Genomic DNA, 17014 nt, shown 5'->3' on the forward strand with positions numbered 1-17014 from the left:
TAGCTTTTAGCCAGCTAGCTTTTTGAGAACTTTGAACCATATCATATCAGTAGTTTATGTTACAATTTGGTACCATTTCAGCCTGAAGTAATGGTTAAAACGGTGCTTTCACTGGGTGGGAAGCCAGTGAGGGATCACATCCACATCGCAACACTTGACAGACTAACCAGCAGGATTCTGGTGCTGTTGTTGTTTCAGGAGCACAGAATCATTGAGGACAACCACCGACTGGCAGCACTGCAAGGCCTCGCTAGTCCTCACCTGCCAAAGCCAGTTGGTAAGAGCTCTCTTGGTAGCAGATTAAAGGATCAGCCTGTAATTTATGACTTCTGGTTGAGGTGAACCAGGGATGAGCGATCAACAAGTGATCTGTGCACCTGATAGGCAAAAACAAGAAACGAGGACAGTCGCGGGTAAACTCCTTCCTTCTGCTTCATTTGCATCAGAAGGGGTTAGAAAGGGAAATGAATTTTTGCCTATTGTTCATCGTGTTCCTATTCATGTAAATGTATTCTCTCTCATCGGTGAAACAGACGATCTACAGATCAGGCAGGCGGTGTCACGAGGCCGAGCAGATTGGGGATCAAGTTGACCAACTGGACTTCACAAACTGATAAACTGAGAAGAGTTGTCCCCGTTTCATTCTCTCCCCCGTCAAAGTGGCTGAAGAAGGTTATAAGTGAGTAACAGCAATGTCTCCATCTTGTTCTAGTGTGGTTCTTCTTCTCCTGAAAGTAGTAAACACTGGGCGTAGTTCAGTCTGTAGAGCAATGATTTAATACTTGTCGACTTGTTGGTGATAACATGGGAACAATCTGAAATATTTTGGAGGATTTCTTGGCAACATCCAGATGTTGCACAAAACTTCCTTCCCCCAAGTGTATCCTTCCCAGATATGTTGTCCTGCATATTTGGGCTGTGTTGTTACTTGTTTGGACACCACACACCATTGCAGATGTGGGCTGACACTTGGAGAGATTGGGTGAATTTTATCCAGCATAAAACATATCTAACCTTACTGGAACAGACACCATTCAGAGTCCAGGAAGCAAAGTGGGGAAACTACCATTTGTTTGTTGTGAGGGTAACTACCAATTATTTGCTTCCTTCCCACCACTCTCCCTCTTCTTCTTTCCCACGTCACCCCCTCCCTCTCTTTCTCTCTCCCTGGTTCTCTCTTTAAGACCCTCCCTTTCTCCCTCCTCCGTCTCACACTCTTCCTAGTGCCAGTGTTCGCCAGGCGAGCACACAGTCAGCTTCAACTTTACAGCAGGAGCAGAGCATATCAGGTTTCCACAGGACTCTGACAGTCTGTAGGAGTCACACGCCCCTCACTGAATCACTGGAGATCAGGGCAGCGCGACCGAGGAAGGTGAGTTGACTGAGAGAAAACAGCTCACTCTGCTCTCCTCTGTTTTGTTTTCCTCTATTCCTTCCTTATCTGTCCCTCTTTTCACACACTTTTTTAACCCTCTCACTCACATCCTCACCCCGACAAGTGCCTGGACTTGGAGGAACTGCTCGGACAGTTGGTTTCCATGCTGTAGATGCTGTATGTACATTAAATATCTTCAGGCTGCTGTGTGTTAGGTTAAAGAGGATCATTCTGTTATCTACACAACTGCTTCCACAGCTGGCTTTAACCATAAGAGGAAGTAGATGTGTTCAGTTACTTAAGGGCCTTACCCTCATGTGATTTGCTTAAGAAGGCTACACCTACAAAAACATACAGTTGATGATTATATATTGTGAGGGAGTTTCGTGAATTTAAGTTAGATATATACTTTATTGTCCCCATGGACTCCTACAGAGCTGCATATGGGCACACTGTTGTCCAGAGAGACAAGCATGAGTTTGTATAAACAGAGGTGATGCAGGTATGAGGCAGCTTTTCTGTGTTTACACTATGAACACAGCACAGTGACATCACCCTGTTGTAATAATCTTTTTTTTTTCCCAGGACTTTTCCTGTAACTTTTAAATGTCAGCACTTCCTGTACTCCATGACCAAACTCCACAGTATCTGGTTAAGTATAGAAGTATGAAACAGAAGTTTAAAGGTCACTGTTTTTCCTCAGAAACTAAAATAGGCGTTGGCTTAACATTTATATTTCCCATTTACAAAATGCCATCGTTCAACTCTTCTGCAAAACAGCTTTTTTTTTTTTTACCGTTGCCATTTTGTAACAAACTGCACTGCGACCTCTTTCTCTGTGACTCAGTCTGTGGGTTTCTTCTTCAATCTCTAATTCTCCTGCCTCGTATGAGGGTGTCATTGTATTCAGCCTTTTTTTGTCTTGTTTTCCAGACGCATCGAGAGAGAGAGCCCGTGCCATGAGGTGATCAGCACCGTTTTGTCCGGCCCAGTCTTTCCCCACCCGTCTCACCTGTAGACATGGGGTTACGTGAGAGCGTGAGGTGTTGGAGGTGGCAGGGCAGCGCTGGAGTTGGCTTGTTGCTGCTGGGGTTCAGCCTGGCCCAGTCTGTCCCCCCACAGACCGCCTGTCCAGCAGCTGCAGCCCCACAGAGCCTCAGCCAGCCCCAGTACCAGGACACGGTAGAGGAGATGGGCTTCATGGAAGGTCTGGTCCAGTCCTTCCTCCAAACAGTCCAGCCTAACCCTTTTCCTAAAGGTCAGTGTTGTCAGTATTACTCACTAATCAAACATCTTGAATCTCATCATGTTCTGACACATAGGATCCTGTTTACTTCGTCATAACATTATTCTATTACTGTCAATCGATTCAAATATTTAATTGCGATTAATCGCATGATTGTCCATATTTAATCACCATTTATTGCAAATTAATGGCACATTATCTGTTCAAGATGTACCTTAAAGGGAGATTTGTCAAGTATTTAAAGCTGCAGTGGATGGAAAGGGAGCAAATATGATTTAAAAAAGTTATTTTCTTAAAACAGTCACTATATCCTGACAGTAGTACATGAAACAGGTAACCTGAAAAAAAAAATCATGTGGCTCTGTGTCCTCCGGTGCTCCTAATGACATCTGCAAGATTTCACAGACTGAAGGAAAACAACCAATCAGAGCCGAGCTGGAGCCTGCCGTCTCTGAGCAGCTGTCAATCACTCACGAACTCCGATCAAACAGTCAAACTAGGCAGCGCTGATCAAATATGAATCAATATTCTGTTACTGTAATGACTATTTCTCACCTCAAATGTTTTCAGAAGCATCTTGTAGTGTACTGTTTGGCTGTAAAATGAGAAAGTTTGCCATGTTGAGATCAGTTGAGGAAATAACAAGCACCGCCCACCAGCCGGAGCACAGCCAATAGGAACGCTCTCTCTCTGAAATGACCTGTGATTGGCCAAAGTCTCCCTTGATGGGCAACATTTTTTAAAGTCTGAAAACAGAGCCATGAGGAGGTGCAGAAGTCTAGTTTTCTCTCAGAACACTTGAATTACAATATGCTGAAAGGTTATTATGGGATTTTTGCAAAATGATGCCAAAGAAATTCTGCCTACTGAAGCTTTAATAATCCTAAAAACATTGGAGGGGGAAAATATGCTTGCTTTATGCAAATGTATATATATATGTAATATCCGAAATCAATTATCGACACGAAACAAATAACATTTTTGTCCAGAAACCCTCACAGGTACTGCATTTAGCATAAAAGATATGCTCAAATCATTACATGGCAAACTGCAGCCAAACAGGCAACAACAGCTGTCAGTGTGTCAGTGTGCTGACTTGACTATGACTTGCCCCAAACTGCATGTGATTATCAGAAAGTGTTCATGTTTGTAAAGGGGAGACTCGTGGGTACCCATAGAACCCATTTTCATTCACATATCTTGGGGTCAGAGGTCAAGGGACCCCTTTGACAATGGCTATGACAGTTTTTCCTCGCCAAAGTTTAGAGTAACTTTGGAGCGTTATTTAGCCTCCTTTGTAACAAGCTAGTATGACATGGTTGATACCAATGGAATCTTTAAGTTTTCTATTTTCATATGATGACAGCATCTTCACACTTTATAACTGAGCCCACTACAACCTAAGAATCGCAATTTGCGTTAATGCGTTAAAGAAATTAGTGGCGTTAAAACAAACTTGTGTTAACGTGTTATTAACGCATTAACTGTGACAGCCCTACTTTGTTTGCTTTGTCCAGGCGTGAGCTCACAGAGCAACCAGGTGCAATTTAAATTCCACTGAAGTCCTGCCACATGCAACATTTCCATACAGGGACAAAGGTGACACGTCAGTTTTAACCCTCTCACCTCCCCTTAAGCTAATACAACACAGAAAAATGACAGGATCGGTTAATCAGTAAGTTAATGGAAATTCTTGTATTTAGCCCGGTCAATCTTTAACCTTTTTGTCCTGTTTTGATGTTTTCAGGCCGATGCTTCCTCTTACTCCGACTTGTGTCACACCTGTGGTGTTTTGTCTGCCCCGGTGACGTGTTGTAATTGCTCCATTAAACCCTTTTCTATTACTTCCTGCTTGGTATTGGTTTCAAAATAGAGAACAAATACACACAAAAACATGTTGAACAACCTTTTCCCAGTTCAAAGTAATTGTTCTCCATGATCATCATGTTGGATATTGATATTGTGAGTGGAATTTCATTCAATAGCCACTTACTTAATGACGCATAAAGAGACGTGTGTTTCACCTCTTCCATGTGAACCAGTAGGCGTCAACAACAGTTGTTTAAACAAACCGTCAACCATTGCTCTATGATAAGAGCTGAGGTTATAAATGTTAGTGAGGAAACGATCAATGTTTCTGTTCTTCCCAAAGGCAGGGGGTCAAACAGAGGCTTAATATTAGAATAATATTTAAAGTAAAGCATTTTTAAATTAAAACACAAAAGGAGAAATGCAAAGCAATGAGGTAAAATGCAAATTTCCGGGACATTTATACCAGACTGCAATCTGATATGACAGATGGTGAGAACGACACAAATAGCTTGTGTGAATAGCGTCTGAACAACGCGTCATCTCAGTTACCTGCTCCTGTGTTTTGTTGTGAATATTGTGAATAATATCCGGTGTTCAGTGGGACCATAAACTGCAGGCTTTGTATTGTTTTTTTGTATGTAAAATCCTATCTCTCCTGAAAGCTGTCCTGGTTTCCTAGTAACCACAAGATGGACGTGTCAGATTTCCACTTTTACAATGTGAGAGATTAAAATGTTTGTACAGAGCACAGGACACATTGTCCCCATGGCCGGGCTATTGTAAACGGATAACTGGGACAGAGGAGTAGACTAGCAATTAGCCATCGCTGGCCTCTCTGTCTTATTCACAGAGTCACAAAAACCTTTTTTGATTTCCTTTTAGATCTGATCCTGAAAATCGTCCAGGATGTTGACCAAGTGCGGTCAAATCAAGAACTCATCAAAGAAGTAAGTGAATGTACATGAGTTTTATATATTCAAAGACGAACTAGGGAAAAAAAAAACCCAGACACACCCTCCTCAGAGCCCTTCGAGCTGGTAATCTGAGAGCGTTTAATGTTGAAGCAGCCTGTGTGTATTTATCCCAGTCGACTAAAGTTACTGAGACTCTTTCATTCACTCTGATCGTGGACTGTCACCACAGTAATGCAAAACCGTCTGCTGATGTCTCGCGGCGTTTGACGTCACGACAGACCACAATGTGACATGTATGTATCTGTGTGTTTGTGTGTGTGTTCAGGTCCTGGCGTATGAAGTGGGTTTCCTGGTGTGTACGGCCATCGGCATCCTGTACATCGTCCTGATGCCCATAGTTGGTTTCTTCTTGGCGTGCTGTCGCTGCTGTGGCAACTGTGGTGGGAAGATGTACCAGAAGCAGACTTCCTCCATTCACTGTCGCAGGAGAACTCTCTACTGGACTGCATTCGTCACCACAGTCATTATCTTGTGAGTGTGTGTGTGTGTGTGTATTTTTGAACATCATAATGATGTGTTATCTGAAATTAGCATAGAATAAAGACAGCTTGAATGTGCATGCCTCGCTGCCTCTGTGTGTGTCTCCCTTGGATTATGATCATAACACACATTTAATCATGTGTGTGTGTGTGTGTGTGTGTGTGTGTGTGTGTGTTTGTAGTGCTGGGAACATATGCATGTTCAAAAGCAACGAAGCCGTCAAAGTGAGCGTGGACCAGAGTCAAGTGGAGCTCAACAAAACTCTAGACAACATCCGCTCCTTCATCACTGCTGTGCCGGAGGTAAGAGAAAACCTCTCGATTGAAGAGCATATGGAAATATACAAAGGTCAAAGGTCTCGGCCCTCAATGCGGCAGAGTTTATCAGATAAGTCACATTCCGTCCTCCACCCCCCCGCCCCCTCGCCATCAATGTGCTGTGAATCGACAGCTTTTGTGTGAGATGCAAACAGACCCTCGGTTCTCCAGTCAGTCCACTGATTAAAGGCCAGCTCTGCACTCTGCAGTGTCAACACACTTATCTCGAGATACAAGAGAAAAGGTTGGCGGAGCGGCAGGTTAGCGTTGTGTTTGTTCTTCTTCATTTGTAAAAAGCTGCCATGCATTAGCGCCTGTAATCAGTCACCGACCTACTGTATGTTGTATTTCAACCAATATCTTATGTGCACACTTTGAAATAGTTTGCTTTCCCTCTGCCTATCTCCAGCAAGTCCACCATGTGGTGAATGAGAGCTACAGAACCGTACAGGAGGTTACCAGGAATCTGGACGGTAAGAACAGGGAACTAATTATGTCAAAATAGAGGAAGCACTTTTGTTCACTCTAAACGGCTGCGATGCAGTGACTGTTCTCAACATGTGATTATTAACCACCTCTCACCTGTCTGTCTGTTTGATTTTTAGCCATTGGGCCTCAGCTGGGAACAGAGATCAAGGAGCAATTCAGAGGAACCCTGGACCCGGTGCTGCACTCAGTCAGACTGCTGGACCAAGGTACGGTCTGTCCTGTCTCAGTCTGAGCGTGTAAACACTTAATCAGATCAGTAATCATGTAGGCGATGTCCTGCTTATGAATGCATTGTGTTTTTCACTTCCTACCCTGACAATGAAAAGCTTGATGAATAATGACATGTTTCCTTTTTGTGACGAGCTGTTTTATTAGTTATTGCATAAAAAAAAGAAGCAAAAAGTAATATACAGAAACACATACAAGTACAGAAACAATCATACCAGTGACCAGTGCACGGGCCAACTATATTGAGTACCTGAGAATGCTTTGGCTGCAGAAAGCCTACATCAAAATAAGTAAAGCATTTTAACCTGTGTCATAGGCTTCCTTAGATAATACAATAACATAATAATAAACTTTATATTTTTACAATTCTTCAGTTTAAACTTCCAGACCATGGTTATAATAGTTTTGAATTTTCAATTTGTTTTGAATTTTACTTTAGTTTTGACTTTTCAATTTCATTTTAGTTTGTTTTCAGAGTGTTTTTTCAAGTTTTACTTTAGTTTAAGTTAGTTTTCAGAGTGTGTTAACCAGTTTTAGTTTAGTTTCACTGAGTTTTTAGAGTGTTTTAACTAGTTTTACTTAGTTTTCAGAGTGTGTTATCTAGTTTTAGTTAGTTTTCTGTGTGTTTACTAGTTTTACTTTGTTTTCAGAGTGTGTAAACTCGTTTTAGTTTAGTTTTAGTTAGTTTTCAGAGTGTGTTTACTAGTTTTAGTTTTTGTTTTTCAGAAAGGTTTAGTTTTAGTTTTTATATGTTTACTTTTAGTTTTACAGTAGTTTTAGTTTGTTAGGGTGTTTTGTTACCACTTTGTTAGTGCCAGGTATAATGACTCAGAAGGACATGGTTGGAGAACTGTGTAAGAATAGCCATAATGTTTAATGTTTAATCTTTGTGCTACTTGAGTGTCCGATGTGAAGCAGTCAAACAAAAGGTCAAGGCCATTCAATTTCTGTGGTTCAATGTGACGAGAGGAAATTCATGCTGTCTCCTTTTTTTTACGGTAGTGATATATTATAGCTAAAAAAAACTAAAACTGCAATGAATTTACATTCATTTTTATTTGTTTTTTTTTAACCAGGAAATATCTCAATCATCTTTCTCTTATAGTGCTCACTTTTTGTTCAGAGCCTCCATTCATTTCAGCTTTTTAAATTACTTTTGATTTCAAAGCCAGCATCAAAAAGCTCATGGTCTTTAAATGATTATTCTTTTTGAAACATGTGCATACACTAAATATCTGTGTGTTTTTCATTTGTGTGAACAGAGACTGTAGACACCAGTGTCGAACTGAACCAGCTGAACTCCTCTCTGGCCCAGCTGCAGTCCAGCGTGGACCGCCTCCAGGCCAACGTCACTGCTGTTAAAAACCACATCAATCAGACTTTATCCAAGGCAAACTGCAACGACTGTGCCAACCTGAAGCCTGAGCTACAGAAGCTAACACTGGACACCTCCATCACTGTAAGCACTGACTCTGTGTAACCTAGTATGTAGAAAGAGAGATTCCCGTCAGCTCAGTCCTTTTACACAATAGAGGAGATGACAAACTTCCTGAAATAACAGACTAGGAATCAGCACAGTTACTGAGTTTGACAAGACATCATCATGAAGCAACAGGAAGAATCATTTATGCAATACAAACTACCTCTCTGACGCAGGCTGAGACACTGTGACACATGATAATAGCTCTTCATTTTTGGCTTTGTCTGAACAGCTGATTTGTCCTCCTCCCATCTGTTCTTCTCTATTCCTCCTACACTCCTCTAACTCTGACACATACAGACTCTCCTCTCGTCCTCTCTCATCCTCTCCTTTTTTCCTCCCCCCGTTTCCGCTCCTCTCCTTGCCTTTCATCGCCTCTCGTCTTCTTTCCTGTCTTTTCCTCTCATTTTGTCTCCTCTTCTCTCGTCTTGTCTCCTTCCATTCTCTCTCCTCTTGTCTTGTCTCCTTTCCTCTCTTCTCCTTTCGTCTCCTCTCCTTCCCTCTTGTCTCTTCTCGTCTTTTCTCCTCTGCTCTCGTCTCCTCTCCTCTCATTTCCTCTCCTCTCCTCTCCCCTTGTGTCCTCTCCTCTCATTTCCTCTCCTATCCAATCCTCTTGTATCCTCTCCTATCCTCTCCTTTCGTGTCCTCTCCTCTCCTCTCCTCTCCTCTCCTCTCTTCTCCTCTCCTCTCCTCTCCTCTCCTCTCCTCTCCTCTCCTCTCCTCTCCTCTCCTCTCATCTTGTCTCGTCTCCTCATCAGTATTAAGGGAATGTACAGTATAATATATAATCTCCATCATGACAACAAGAATAAGACATTGACAAAAAGTAGAACCATCATTCATTGTTCTTTGGTATCAACCCATTTTATTATGGGCCTGTGGCTCTTTAATAACGTCTATGAAAACTTGTAAATGTTTGTTTTGCTGAAGTCTGCTGCCCCCTTCTGTGAGTTTGAAGTACAACATGTCATTTCATGTGATTGCTGGTCACAACGGTTGCATGTTTGTGGTTGTTCTCCACAGACTCCCAGCTTGAACGAGCTCCAGTCTGCAGTGGATGAAGTCAACAAAGCCAATCTCAAATCCAAAATCAAGGAGGTCAGTGACTTCTGATAAAAAGAAATATGATAATAATTAAGTGGACAGATAAAGGGAAGACCGTGAACCGTTAAAAAGTTTTAACCAAAGGTTGATGTAATAATTGTTTTGCTATACACTGAAGCTAATGTGTGTAAACCGAGTTGAATCCCTGGCTGACTACAACAAAGCTACTGCTTCATAGAAAAGAGCTTGACAGAAAGATACGACTCAATTTAAACATTATATTTGAAAAACTATTTCTATTATGAAAATGAATGCACTGCCTTTCAGGTGGAGGACTATTTCGACAGTATCCCCCAGACGGTGACCAATGACACCAAGGATATAGTTCAAAGTGAGTGAGCACATATACTGTCACACCTTAACTTCTCTTTCAAATATTAGTTTTTGAATCAACTTTATTTAGTTGTAAGATGATATGAGATCAATTTAAAAAAGATATATGTGTTTGTGTGTGTTTTTTTTAGACAGCAAGCAGGTGTTGGGTAACATAAAAACACAGATCTCCCGGATTACCGATGAAATCCCTTTATCTGCTCTGACCAACGTGTCGGAGAGTCTGAACCACTTGCAGAGAGAAATCGGCAAGGTCACACCAGAGGTCGAGAGAGCCGAGGGCATTAGGTAAGAAGGATGTGGATGTGCAAACTCACGTGATCAATGCAAGAAAAAGACAAAACATCAGTCATCACTGTGTGTATTCTTCTCCAGATGGGGAGTGTGTGTGGCCCTGAGCTGCGTGGTCCTCCTGGTGGTGGTGTGTAACCTCCTGGGTCTGGTCCTGGGCCCTCTGGGTCTGACCTCCAAAGCGGAGCCAACAGAGCGCTCCTGCACGGCAGATTGTGGAGGCACCTTCCTCATCATGTGAGTTCCTGCTTGTAATGTCATTTTTAGTCACACAGCCGATGCTCTTATCCAGAGGGGAAACATGGAAACTGTTTCACCTCCTGGCGTCTTGTTTGACCTCTGACCTGGATGTGGTTGCAGGGGGGCAGGTTTCAGCTTCCTCTTCTCCTGGCTGTTCATGATAGTGGTGCTGCTGCTGTTCCTGCTGGGCGGGAACGTCTACACTCTGCTCTGTCGGCCCTGGAGCAACGGACAGCTGCTAAAGGTAGTGATAAAAAAAACAACGTACACCTGCAGACAGTGGTGTAATGTAACAAAGTAATAATACTTTGTTACAGTACTTAAGTTTTTTTGTGCGTATCTGTACTTTACTTGAGTTTTTATATTTCTGTCAACTTTCACTTTTACTCCACTACATTTCTTAAATAAAATGTGTACTTTTACTCCGATACATATCCCCTAAGCATCTTTGTTATTCGTTACCATTGCAAGCAAGCAGGATTTGGTGAATCAGTGGTCCTAGCTTAGTTAGCTAAGTTACATCATTCACGTGATTGGCAAGTGCAAACAAATTGCTCTCAAAGCCGTAGTTAACTTACGACTATGAGGGAAGGAAAAACTGTATTTTGTTCTCTAAATCCTTTAAATTGTGAAGTTTTTCTTCAAGTGTAATGCCGCCTCCATTTTTAAGGTGGTATACATGTTAAGAGGAATAAACTCGGACTTGCTTGCTTTTTTATTAACAGCATTAACAGCATTTACTTTCAATACCTAATTACATTTAATATCAGAAAATTACTTTCCATACTTAAATATGAGATATTTTAGGACTTTCACTCAAGTCATATTCTAATAGGTGACTTTAACTTCTACTGAAGTCATTTACTGGTTAGATATCTGTACTTTTACTCATTATTTTACTTTCAGGTACTTCATCCACCACTGCCTGCACACACACATATCTGCATGCATCAGAAATACAAAGGCGCTGTGTGAGATATCTTTGTGTTAACATTGTTGCCTCCTCTCTCCACAGTTCATTGATACTCCAGGTTTAATTCCAGGGTTGGAGATAGGTCCAGCTTTGGGATTGAATACCAGCATCAATATCTCTGATATCTATAGGTATGTGATTCTGATGTGTATACACATGTGCATGCATACACACAGGCTCGTCTTCATGTAGTTTAGGTTCATTTGCTCTCTTGTGACATCCATTATACCCCAGAAAAAAAAATATTTTTTCTTTTTAAAGTTAGCGGGGGGTTTGTTAATCCGGTGCTGTACAAATAAGTTTGACTTGATGTTAATGTTTGCAGAGACTGTGAGGAAAACCAGCCTCTGTGGACAACGCTCCACTTGTCCGAGCTCATTGACCTTGAAGACCTGCTCAACGTGACTAAAGTGAGTTTCCTGACACTCCTTTTAAAGTGTTCAAAGTAAATAATGGTCAAAACCTACAGTAACTTTATTAAACTCATGTTGAAACGTGTCTGTCGGTCACACGCAGTACACGGAGGAGATCCAGCAGCAATTTGACAAAACAGACATCACTCTGTCCACCATCAGTCTCCTGACCCCGGAAGAGATAAACCAACTCCGCAACTTCTCCAACAAGGCTTCAAATTTCGACTCCGCTGCCGTCACACAGCAGGTAGGCATCATTCATGGGCTTTCATGTATCTTTGTGTACATGTATCCACATGTAACATGTAAGTGTGATCCAGTGTTCTTTGCTTGTCTCTCTCAGATGAACAACATTTCCAGCATCAATCTGAATACAACAGCAGATAGACTTGATGAGCTTGCTGCACTACAAGTGAGTCACATAATACATTATACTCTGCTTTTCTGAGCTATGAACACGTCACATGATTCCTCCTAACTGAATACCATTTTTTTCATGATGCTTGTGTTCTTTCTACTAACCAACCATTTGCTTGCATCTAGGTTGACAATGATATTCGAAAAGAGCTCCAAAATGAGGGCTGGGACCTGAGACAGATCCAGGCCGACATAGAAACAACACTCTTCCCACAACTGGTGAGTAGCCCGCCCCATCTCGGCCGCCTTCTCCTCATTCTGTTTTTTCTTTTTTGCATAGACATCTATTGCTTTTGTCCTCAGGAAAACCTGAACTCGACCATCAGTAGCCTCGGATCCAAGGCAGACAAAATCAATGTGAGTGCACTGACTGACACCTGGAGTTGCCGAGAATAAAGGTCACTCTCCTCTCTTTCTTCCTGCGTGGCTCATTTTCTCCTCTCCGGCTCTTCCAGGGAACAGTGGGGGAGGTGCTGAGCAACGTTGGCGCAGCACAAGACTTCCTCAACACGAATACGACACAGATCGTCAAGACCGTGAGTAGAGCCACGAGTCACATGAGTTGGAAGGAAATAGTGCTCCATGTGGTCTGCTAATGCCTGCGGTCGGTCAGTCATTTAGCCGGAGGGGGCGAGGAGGAGTTGTGCTGCTTGTAGCTGAAACAATGTGCATATTGGTTCCACATCCACAGCGGGAATTTCCATGAATTCCCTTTTAGTGTACAATTGTATTTAGTTATGTAAGCTTTTTAGCAACTAAGCAGTAGTTCCATTGAAGAGACAAAGATGTACTGAGGGGTCCGGGATGACATATTGTGTCACTTTGCTGGTAGGATCGTAACAAAAAGAATGAAAACTGAACATATTACACCAATTCTTGGTAATCTGCATTCGGTCCAGCGTGTCGTAGATTAGGGTTTAAAGTGCATATACATCTCTGACTGTCCTCCTACAATGTGGACCCTCTGGGTGGTCCGCTAACGTCCTCAGGGTCCAATCTAAACATGGACAGACCTCAGAGCACCTCAGAGTCGTCACAAACAAACTGGAACAAACTGACCTGGCCTGATTTTAATGACCTTTAAATCCAACTTTAATTCCACTGTAATTGACTGGAACGTAAGCATTTACTTTAATTAGCTACTTTGCACTTCCCTTCACCTGCATAATCATCATCAATGTTCTAGTTAAAGGATAAGACTGATGTTGTTCTAAATTTTCCCATGAAAAAGACCTAAACTAACAATGTGTTAGTCCACTGGTTCCCAACCCGGGGGTCCCGGGGGTCCCGGGGGTCGCGAGGCCTGCTTGACTTAAAAAATAAAATGTAAAAAATACGGCCTATACCTCAGCATTTCATTCATTTCCCTGAAGAAAACTTAATGATATTGTTATTTTTAAAGTTTGGATTATTATCTAAGATATAAACAGGATAAGGACACGGTGAAGACCTGAACACAAACTATTTTCCCAGTCTTCCCTCTCTGCTAAACAGCCTCGTCCTGCATTAAAAAAGTACGCAGTTAAAACAACCAAAGCGCTGATAGAACCAAGCGCCAGGGAGAAGAAAACACTGAATTTGTCAAAAGGAAGCCTATTAAGTATGTATAATTATTAAAAATGAAGAAAAAAAACATAATACAGACAGAGAATTGGATTAAAAGTTCCTAAAAATAACAGGAAAACTCATCTCTGATGCAGCATTCACAGGAAATAATCTGCTCAAAATTCATCCAAATTGCTCGTTTTACACAAACTCCCTGCAGTTATTGTGTTCATTATTTCGTTTAACTATACAGTTTATCAGCTGTTCTGTACTGTTAATGTTATGCACTGAATATAATATGAAATATCCATAAAATATGTCACTTAGTCAGGGGTCGTCAGTTTACTCAATGATAGAAAAGGGGTCCCTTAAGGAAAAAAGTTGGGAACCACTTAGTCCATCAATCTGGATACCCTCAGACTTCCTGACCCTGTATGTGGCCCCAAGCCCATTCTTTTCTAGTGAAGACAAAAATTGTTAATGCTATAAGAAACAGTTTTTTTGTAAAAAAGACTCAGTAATTTCCTAAAACAGCTGGGAATTGTAGTTTTAAGCAAAAGTTGGCCAAACAACAGTACATACTGCATTTGTTTTGGACTGTTTTAAGCTGCGGTTTAATGCACATCTGGTGCTCTAGTGAATATTTATGGCACCAGGACTGTGTACGTAGGATTGATTCAAAATAAACTACAGTACCCATAATGAACGGACATGTCTCCCAGTGCAACACTGTGGCTCATTTATGCACAAAGTCTATACGCTGTGTCAGAACTTTGCTGCACAGACAATACTTGTTAGTTGGATGAAGGTAATTGTTGGTGGTTTTGTTTTTTTCATAGGATGTTGACAGTAGGAGAAATACAGAATATCACCAGACTTATCCTTTAATGATTTAATGCATTATGTGTAGCACTTTGAATTGCCTCTCTCTGTGCATGAAATGGGCTATATAAATAACCCAATTGCCTCGCCTAATCACGCTGCCATTGCAGTTATTTACGGGTCACTTCAGAGGATTTACCCAGAATTCCACATGCTGAGAGACACACACTGGTTCCTCATGACTTCCCTCATAAAGCTGGGAGAAAATGTGTGGAATTTACTCTCTTTTGTCTCTCTCACGGTCCTAGGAGAGCAGGAAGTTTTTGGACTGTCAGCTGGGTTACTTCATTGTTTATGCTGACTGGGCCAACGTCACGGTAAAGTTTGTTCAAATTTTTTTTACACTTTTAACACAATGTGCATGCACTCAAAGCAGATAAAGCATGCGTCTGTATTACTGATCTGTGTATCCTCCCTCAGATCACGCAGCAGGTGGGCCGCTGTGGGCCGGTGGCGGCCGCTGTGGACTCTGCTGAGATTATCCTCTGCTCACACATAGTGGAGTCTCTGGTGAGGATCAGATGTTGTTGGCTCCACCTACAGCTGCACATCGTCATCACTAATCGATTTCTTCTCAAGTCTGAAGAGTAGGAACTAGTTTTTATCTGTCCTGCATTGTACCCATGCTCTCTCTCTCTCTCTCTCTTTAGAACGCATTCTGGTTCAGTCTGGGCTGGTGCTTGATCTTCTTCATCCCCAGCATCATCTTCTCTATCAAACTAGCAAAGTACTACAGGAGAATGAAGTACTCTGACGTCTATGAGTAAGTAGCACAAACATGCATCTACTAGATCTATTCACACACACACACATATCCACGTGTCATGCAGAAAGCACATGACTGATTCATTTGACTCTGCCTGCCTTTGACCGCTCTTAATGTCTCTATTTCCAGCGACCACTTAATGATGAACCACATCCCGCGGGCCCAGATGAAACTCTCATGAGAGGACGCCATATGTGGCTTTAAAAGACTGTGGTACCATCTCTTGACAAAATAAAGACACATGATGCACTCCTGCACAGATGTGGCAAACTGAAAAAATAAATAAAAAAGAGGTACTTACTAAGTCTTTTTTAAATTCCAGTTTCCACCAGAAGCAAACTGCGGTGGTCATAAAATACATGTCAAACATCACACACAGCATCTCTTGACTTGACCTCAGGGGGACGCAGGGCATAAGGGAATCTGCAGGGATTTTTTTTCATCATTTTAAATAATCATTTTTAAAGAGACTTATTGTATTACATGAATGTTTTTTAATTATTTAATGTGTGAACTGAGCTGCTTCTGAGAATAAATGCTTTATATTTCAAACTGTAAATTTGATCACATTTCTATATAGAGTGATGTTGGTATGCAGTGCTCTCAGCGAACGTAGCAGTGTGTTACTGTGCCAACAGGCTTTTTATAAACGTGCCAGCCTCTGTCTGTTCACTGTCATGGCTCGGCAACCTAATTCCAATGGGAAACACTTTTTAATTAAACTCTTAATTACACTTGCACTAATGTTGGAAATCAAAGCACATTTTTGATATGAATCATGAAATGAATAAACCCTTTTGTATGACTGATGTCACCATATCACTGCTGTACAATGCAAGTTTTTTTGTTACAATTTTGCTTGCAAATATGTTTTTTTTGTACATATTGATATTGACTGATGTGATTCCATAATGCAGATTTTTGTACTTTGTACTGTGTTTTATATTTCTGTTACACAGCACTTTATAAGGTCCTTTTGCTCAATGTGATGAAAAGATTGTGAACATTTCTGTCAGCTGTTGTGAAAACTACTTTAAGTAAAACATTGCCACTGATCAACAAAGTCTGCTGTGCATTTTTCTACCTTTTAGCCGTAACACGAGTGGAATCTCAGAGATCAGTCGGAGTCTATTTTCCACACAAACCGTGAAAGTGTTTTTCACGGTGCACATTTGTAGCCTATCAAACCTCTTTGGATCATACATGAACCTTCACCACACTGCAACAGTTTGTCAGAAACTAAGTTTAATGAACTCTTCAACAGTAACAAACACAGTCTCTGTACAGTCCTACAAACACATTAGAAGCATGTTGTGATTAATGATGGTAGACAAAGACGGTGTGTCTTTGTGATCATGATTACAGTCATGCATCTCTGTTATCTCTAAGTTCCCCACTCATGTGATACTGTGTAGATTAACAGAACATAATGAGAGGAGCTGGTTGAAAACTAAGTTGTAAAGATTTAAAGCTGCAGTAGGCAGAAATCTTTTGGCATCATTGGGCAAAAATTCCATAATAACCTTTCAGCATATTCTAATTCAAGTGTTCTGAGAGAAAACTAGACTTCTGCACCTCCTCATGGTTCTGTTTTTAGGCTTTAAAAAATCACAGGTCATTTCAGAGAGAGAGCGTTTCTATTGGCTGTG

At 41.4% G+C, this 17014-nt stretch overlaps 1 protein-coding gene across 1 annotated transcript; it reads left to right on the forward strand.

Moving 5' to 3' along the window:
* Positions 1-1202: 1202 nt before the first annotated feature.
* prom2 (prominin 2) lies at positions 1203-16422 on the forward strand. Its single transcript, XM_074645769.1, has 24 exons — positions 1203-1372; positions 2309-2633; positions 5316-5380; positions 5673-5878; positions 6069-6189; positions 6614-6677; positions 6810-6899; positions 8184-8380; positions 9425-9499; positions 9773-9836; positions 9970-10126; positions 10214-10366; positions 10490-10613; positions 11385-11473; positions 11668-11752; positions 11859-12002; positions 12099-12167; positions 12299-12391; positions 12476-12529; positions 12628-12708; positions 14848-14916; positions 15020-15109; positions 15250-15362; positions 15495-16422. Exons 2-24 carry the CDS (start codon positions 2396-2398, stop codon positions 15544-15546), a joined length of 2493 nt encoding a protein of 830 aa, XP_074501870.1. The 5' UTR covers positions 1203-1372; positions 2309-2395; the 3' UTR covers positions 15547-16422.
* Positions 16423-17014: the final 592 nt, after the last annotated feature.

This window comes from Sebastes fasciatus, chromosome 9 (assembly GCF_043250625.1).
Source record: "Sebastes fasciatus isolate fSebFas1 chromosome 9, fSebFas1.pri, whole genome shotgun sequence".
NCBI classification, from domain to species: Eukaryota; Metazoa; Chordata; class Actinopteri; order Perciformes; family Sebastidae; genus Sebastes; species Sebastes fasciatus.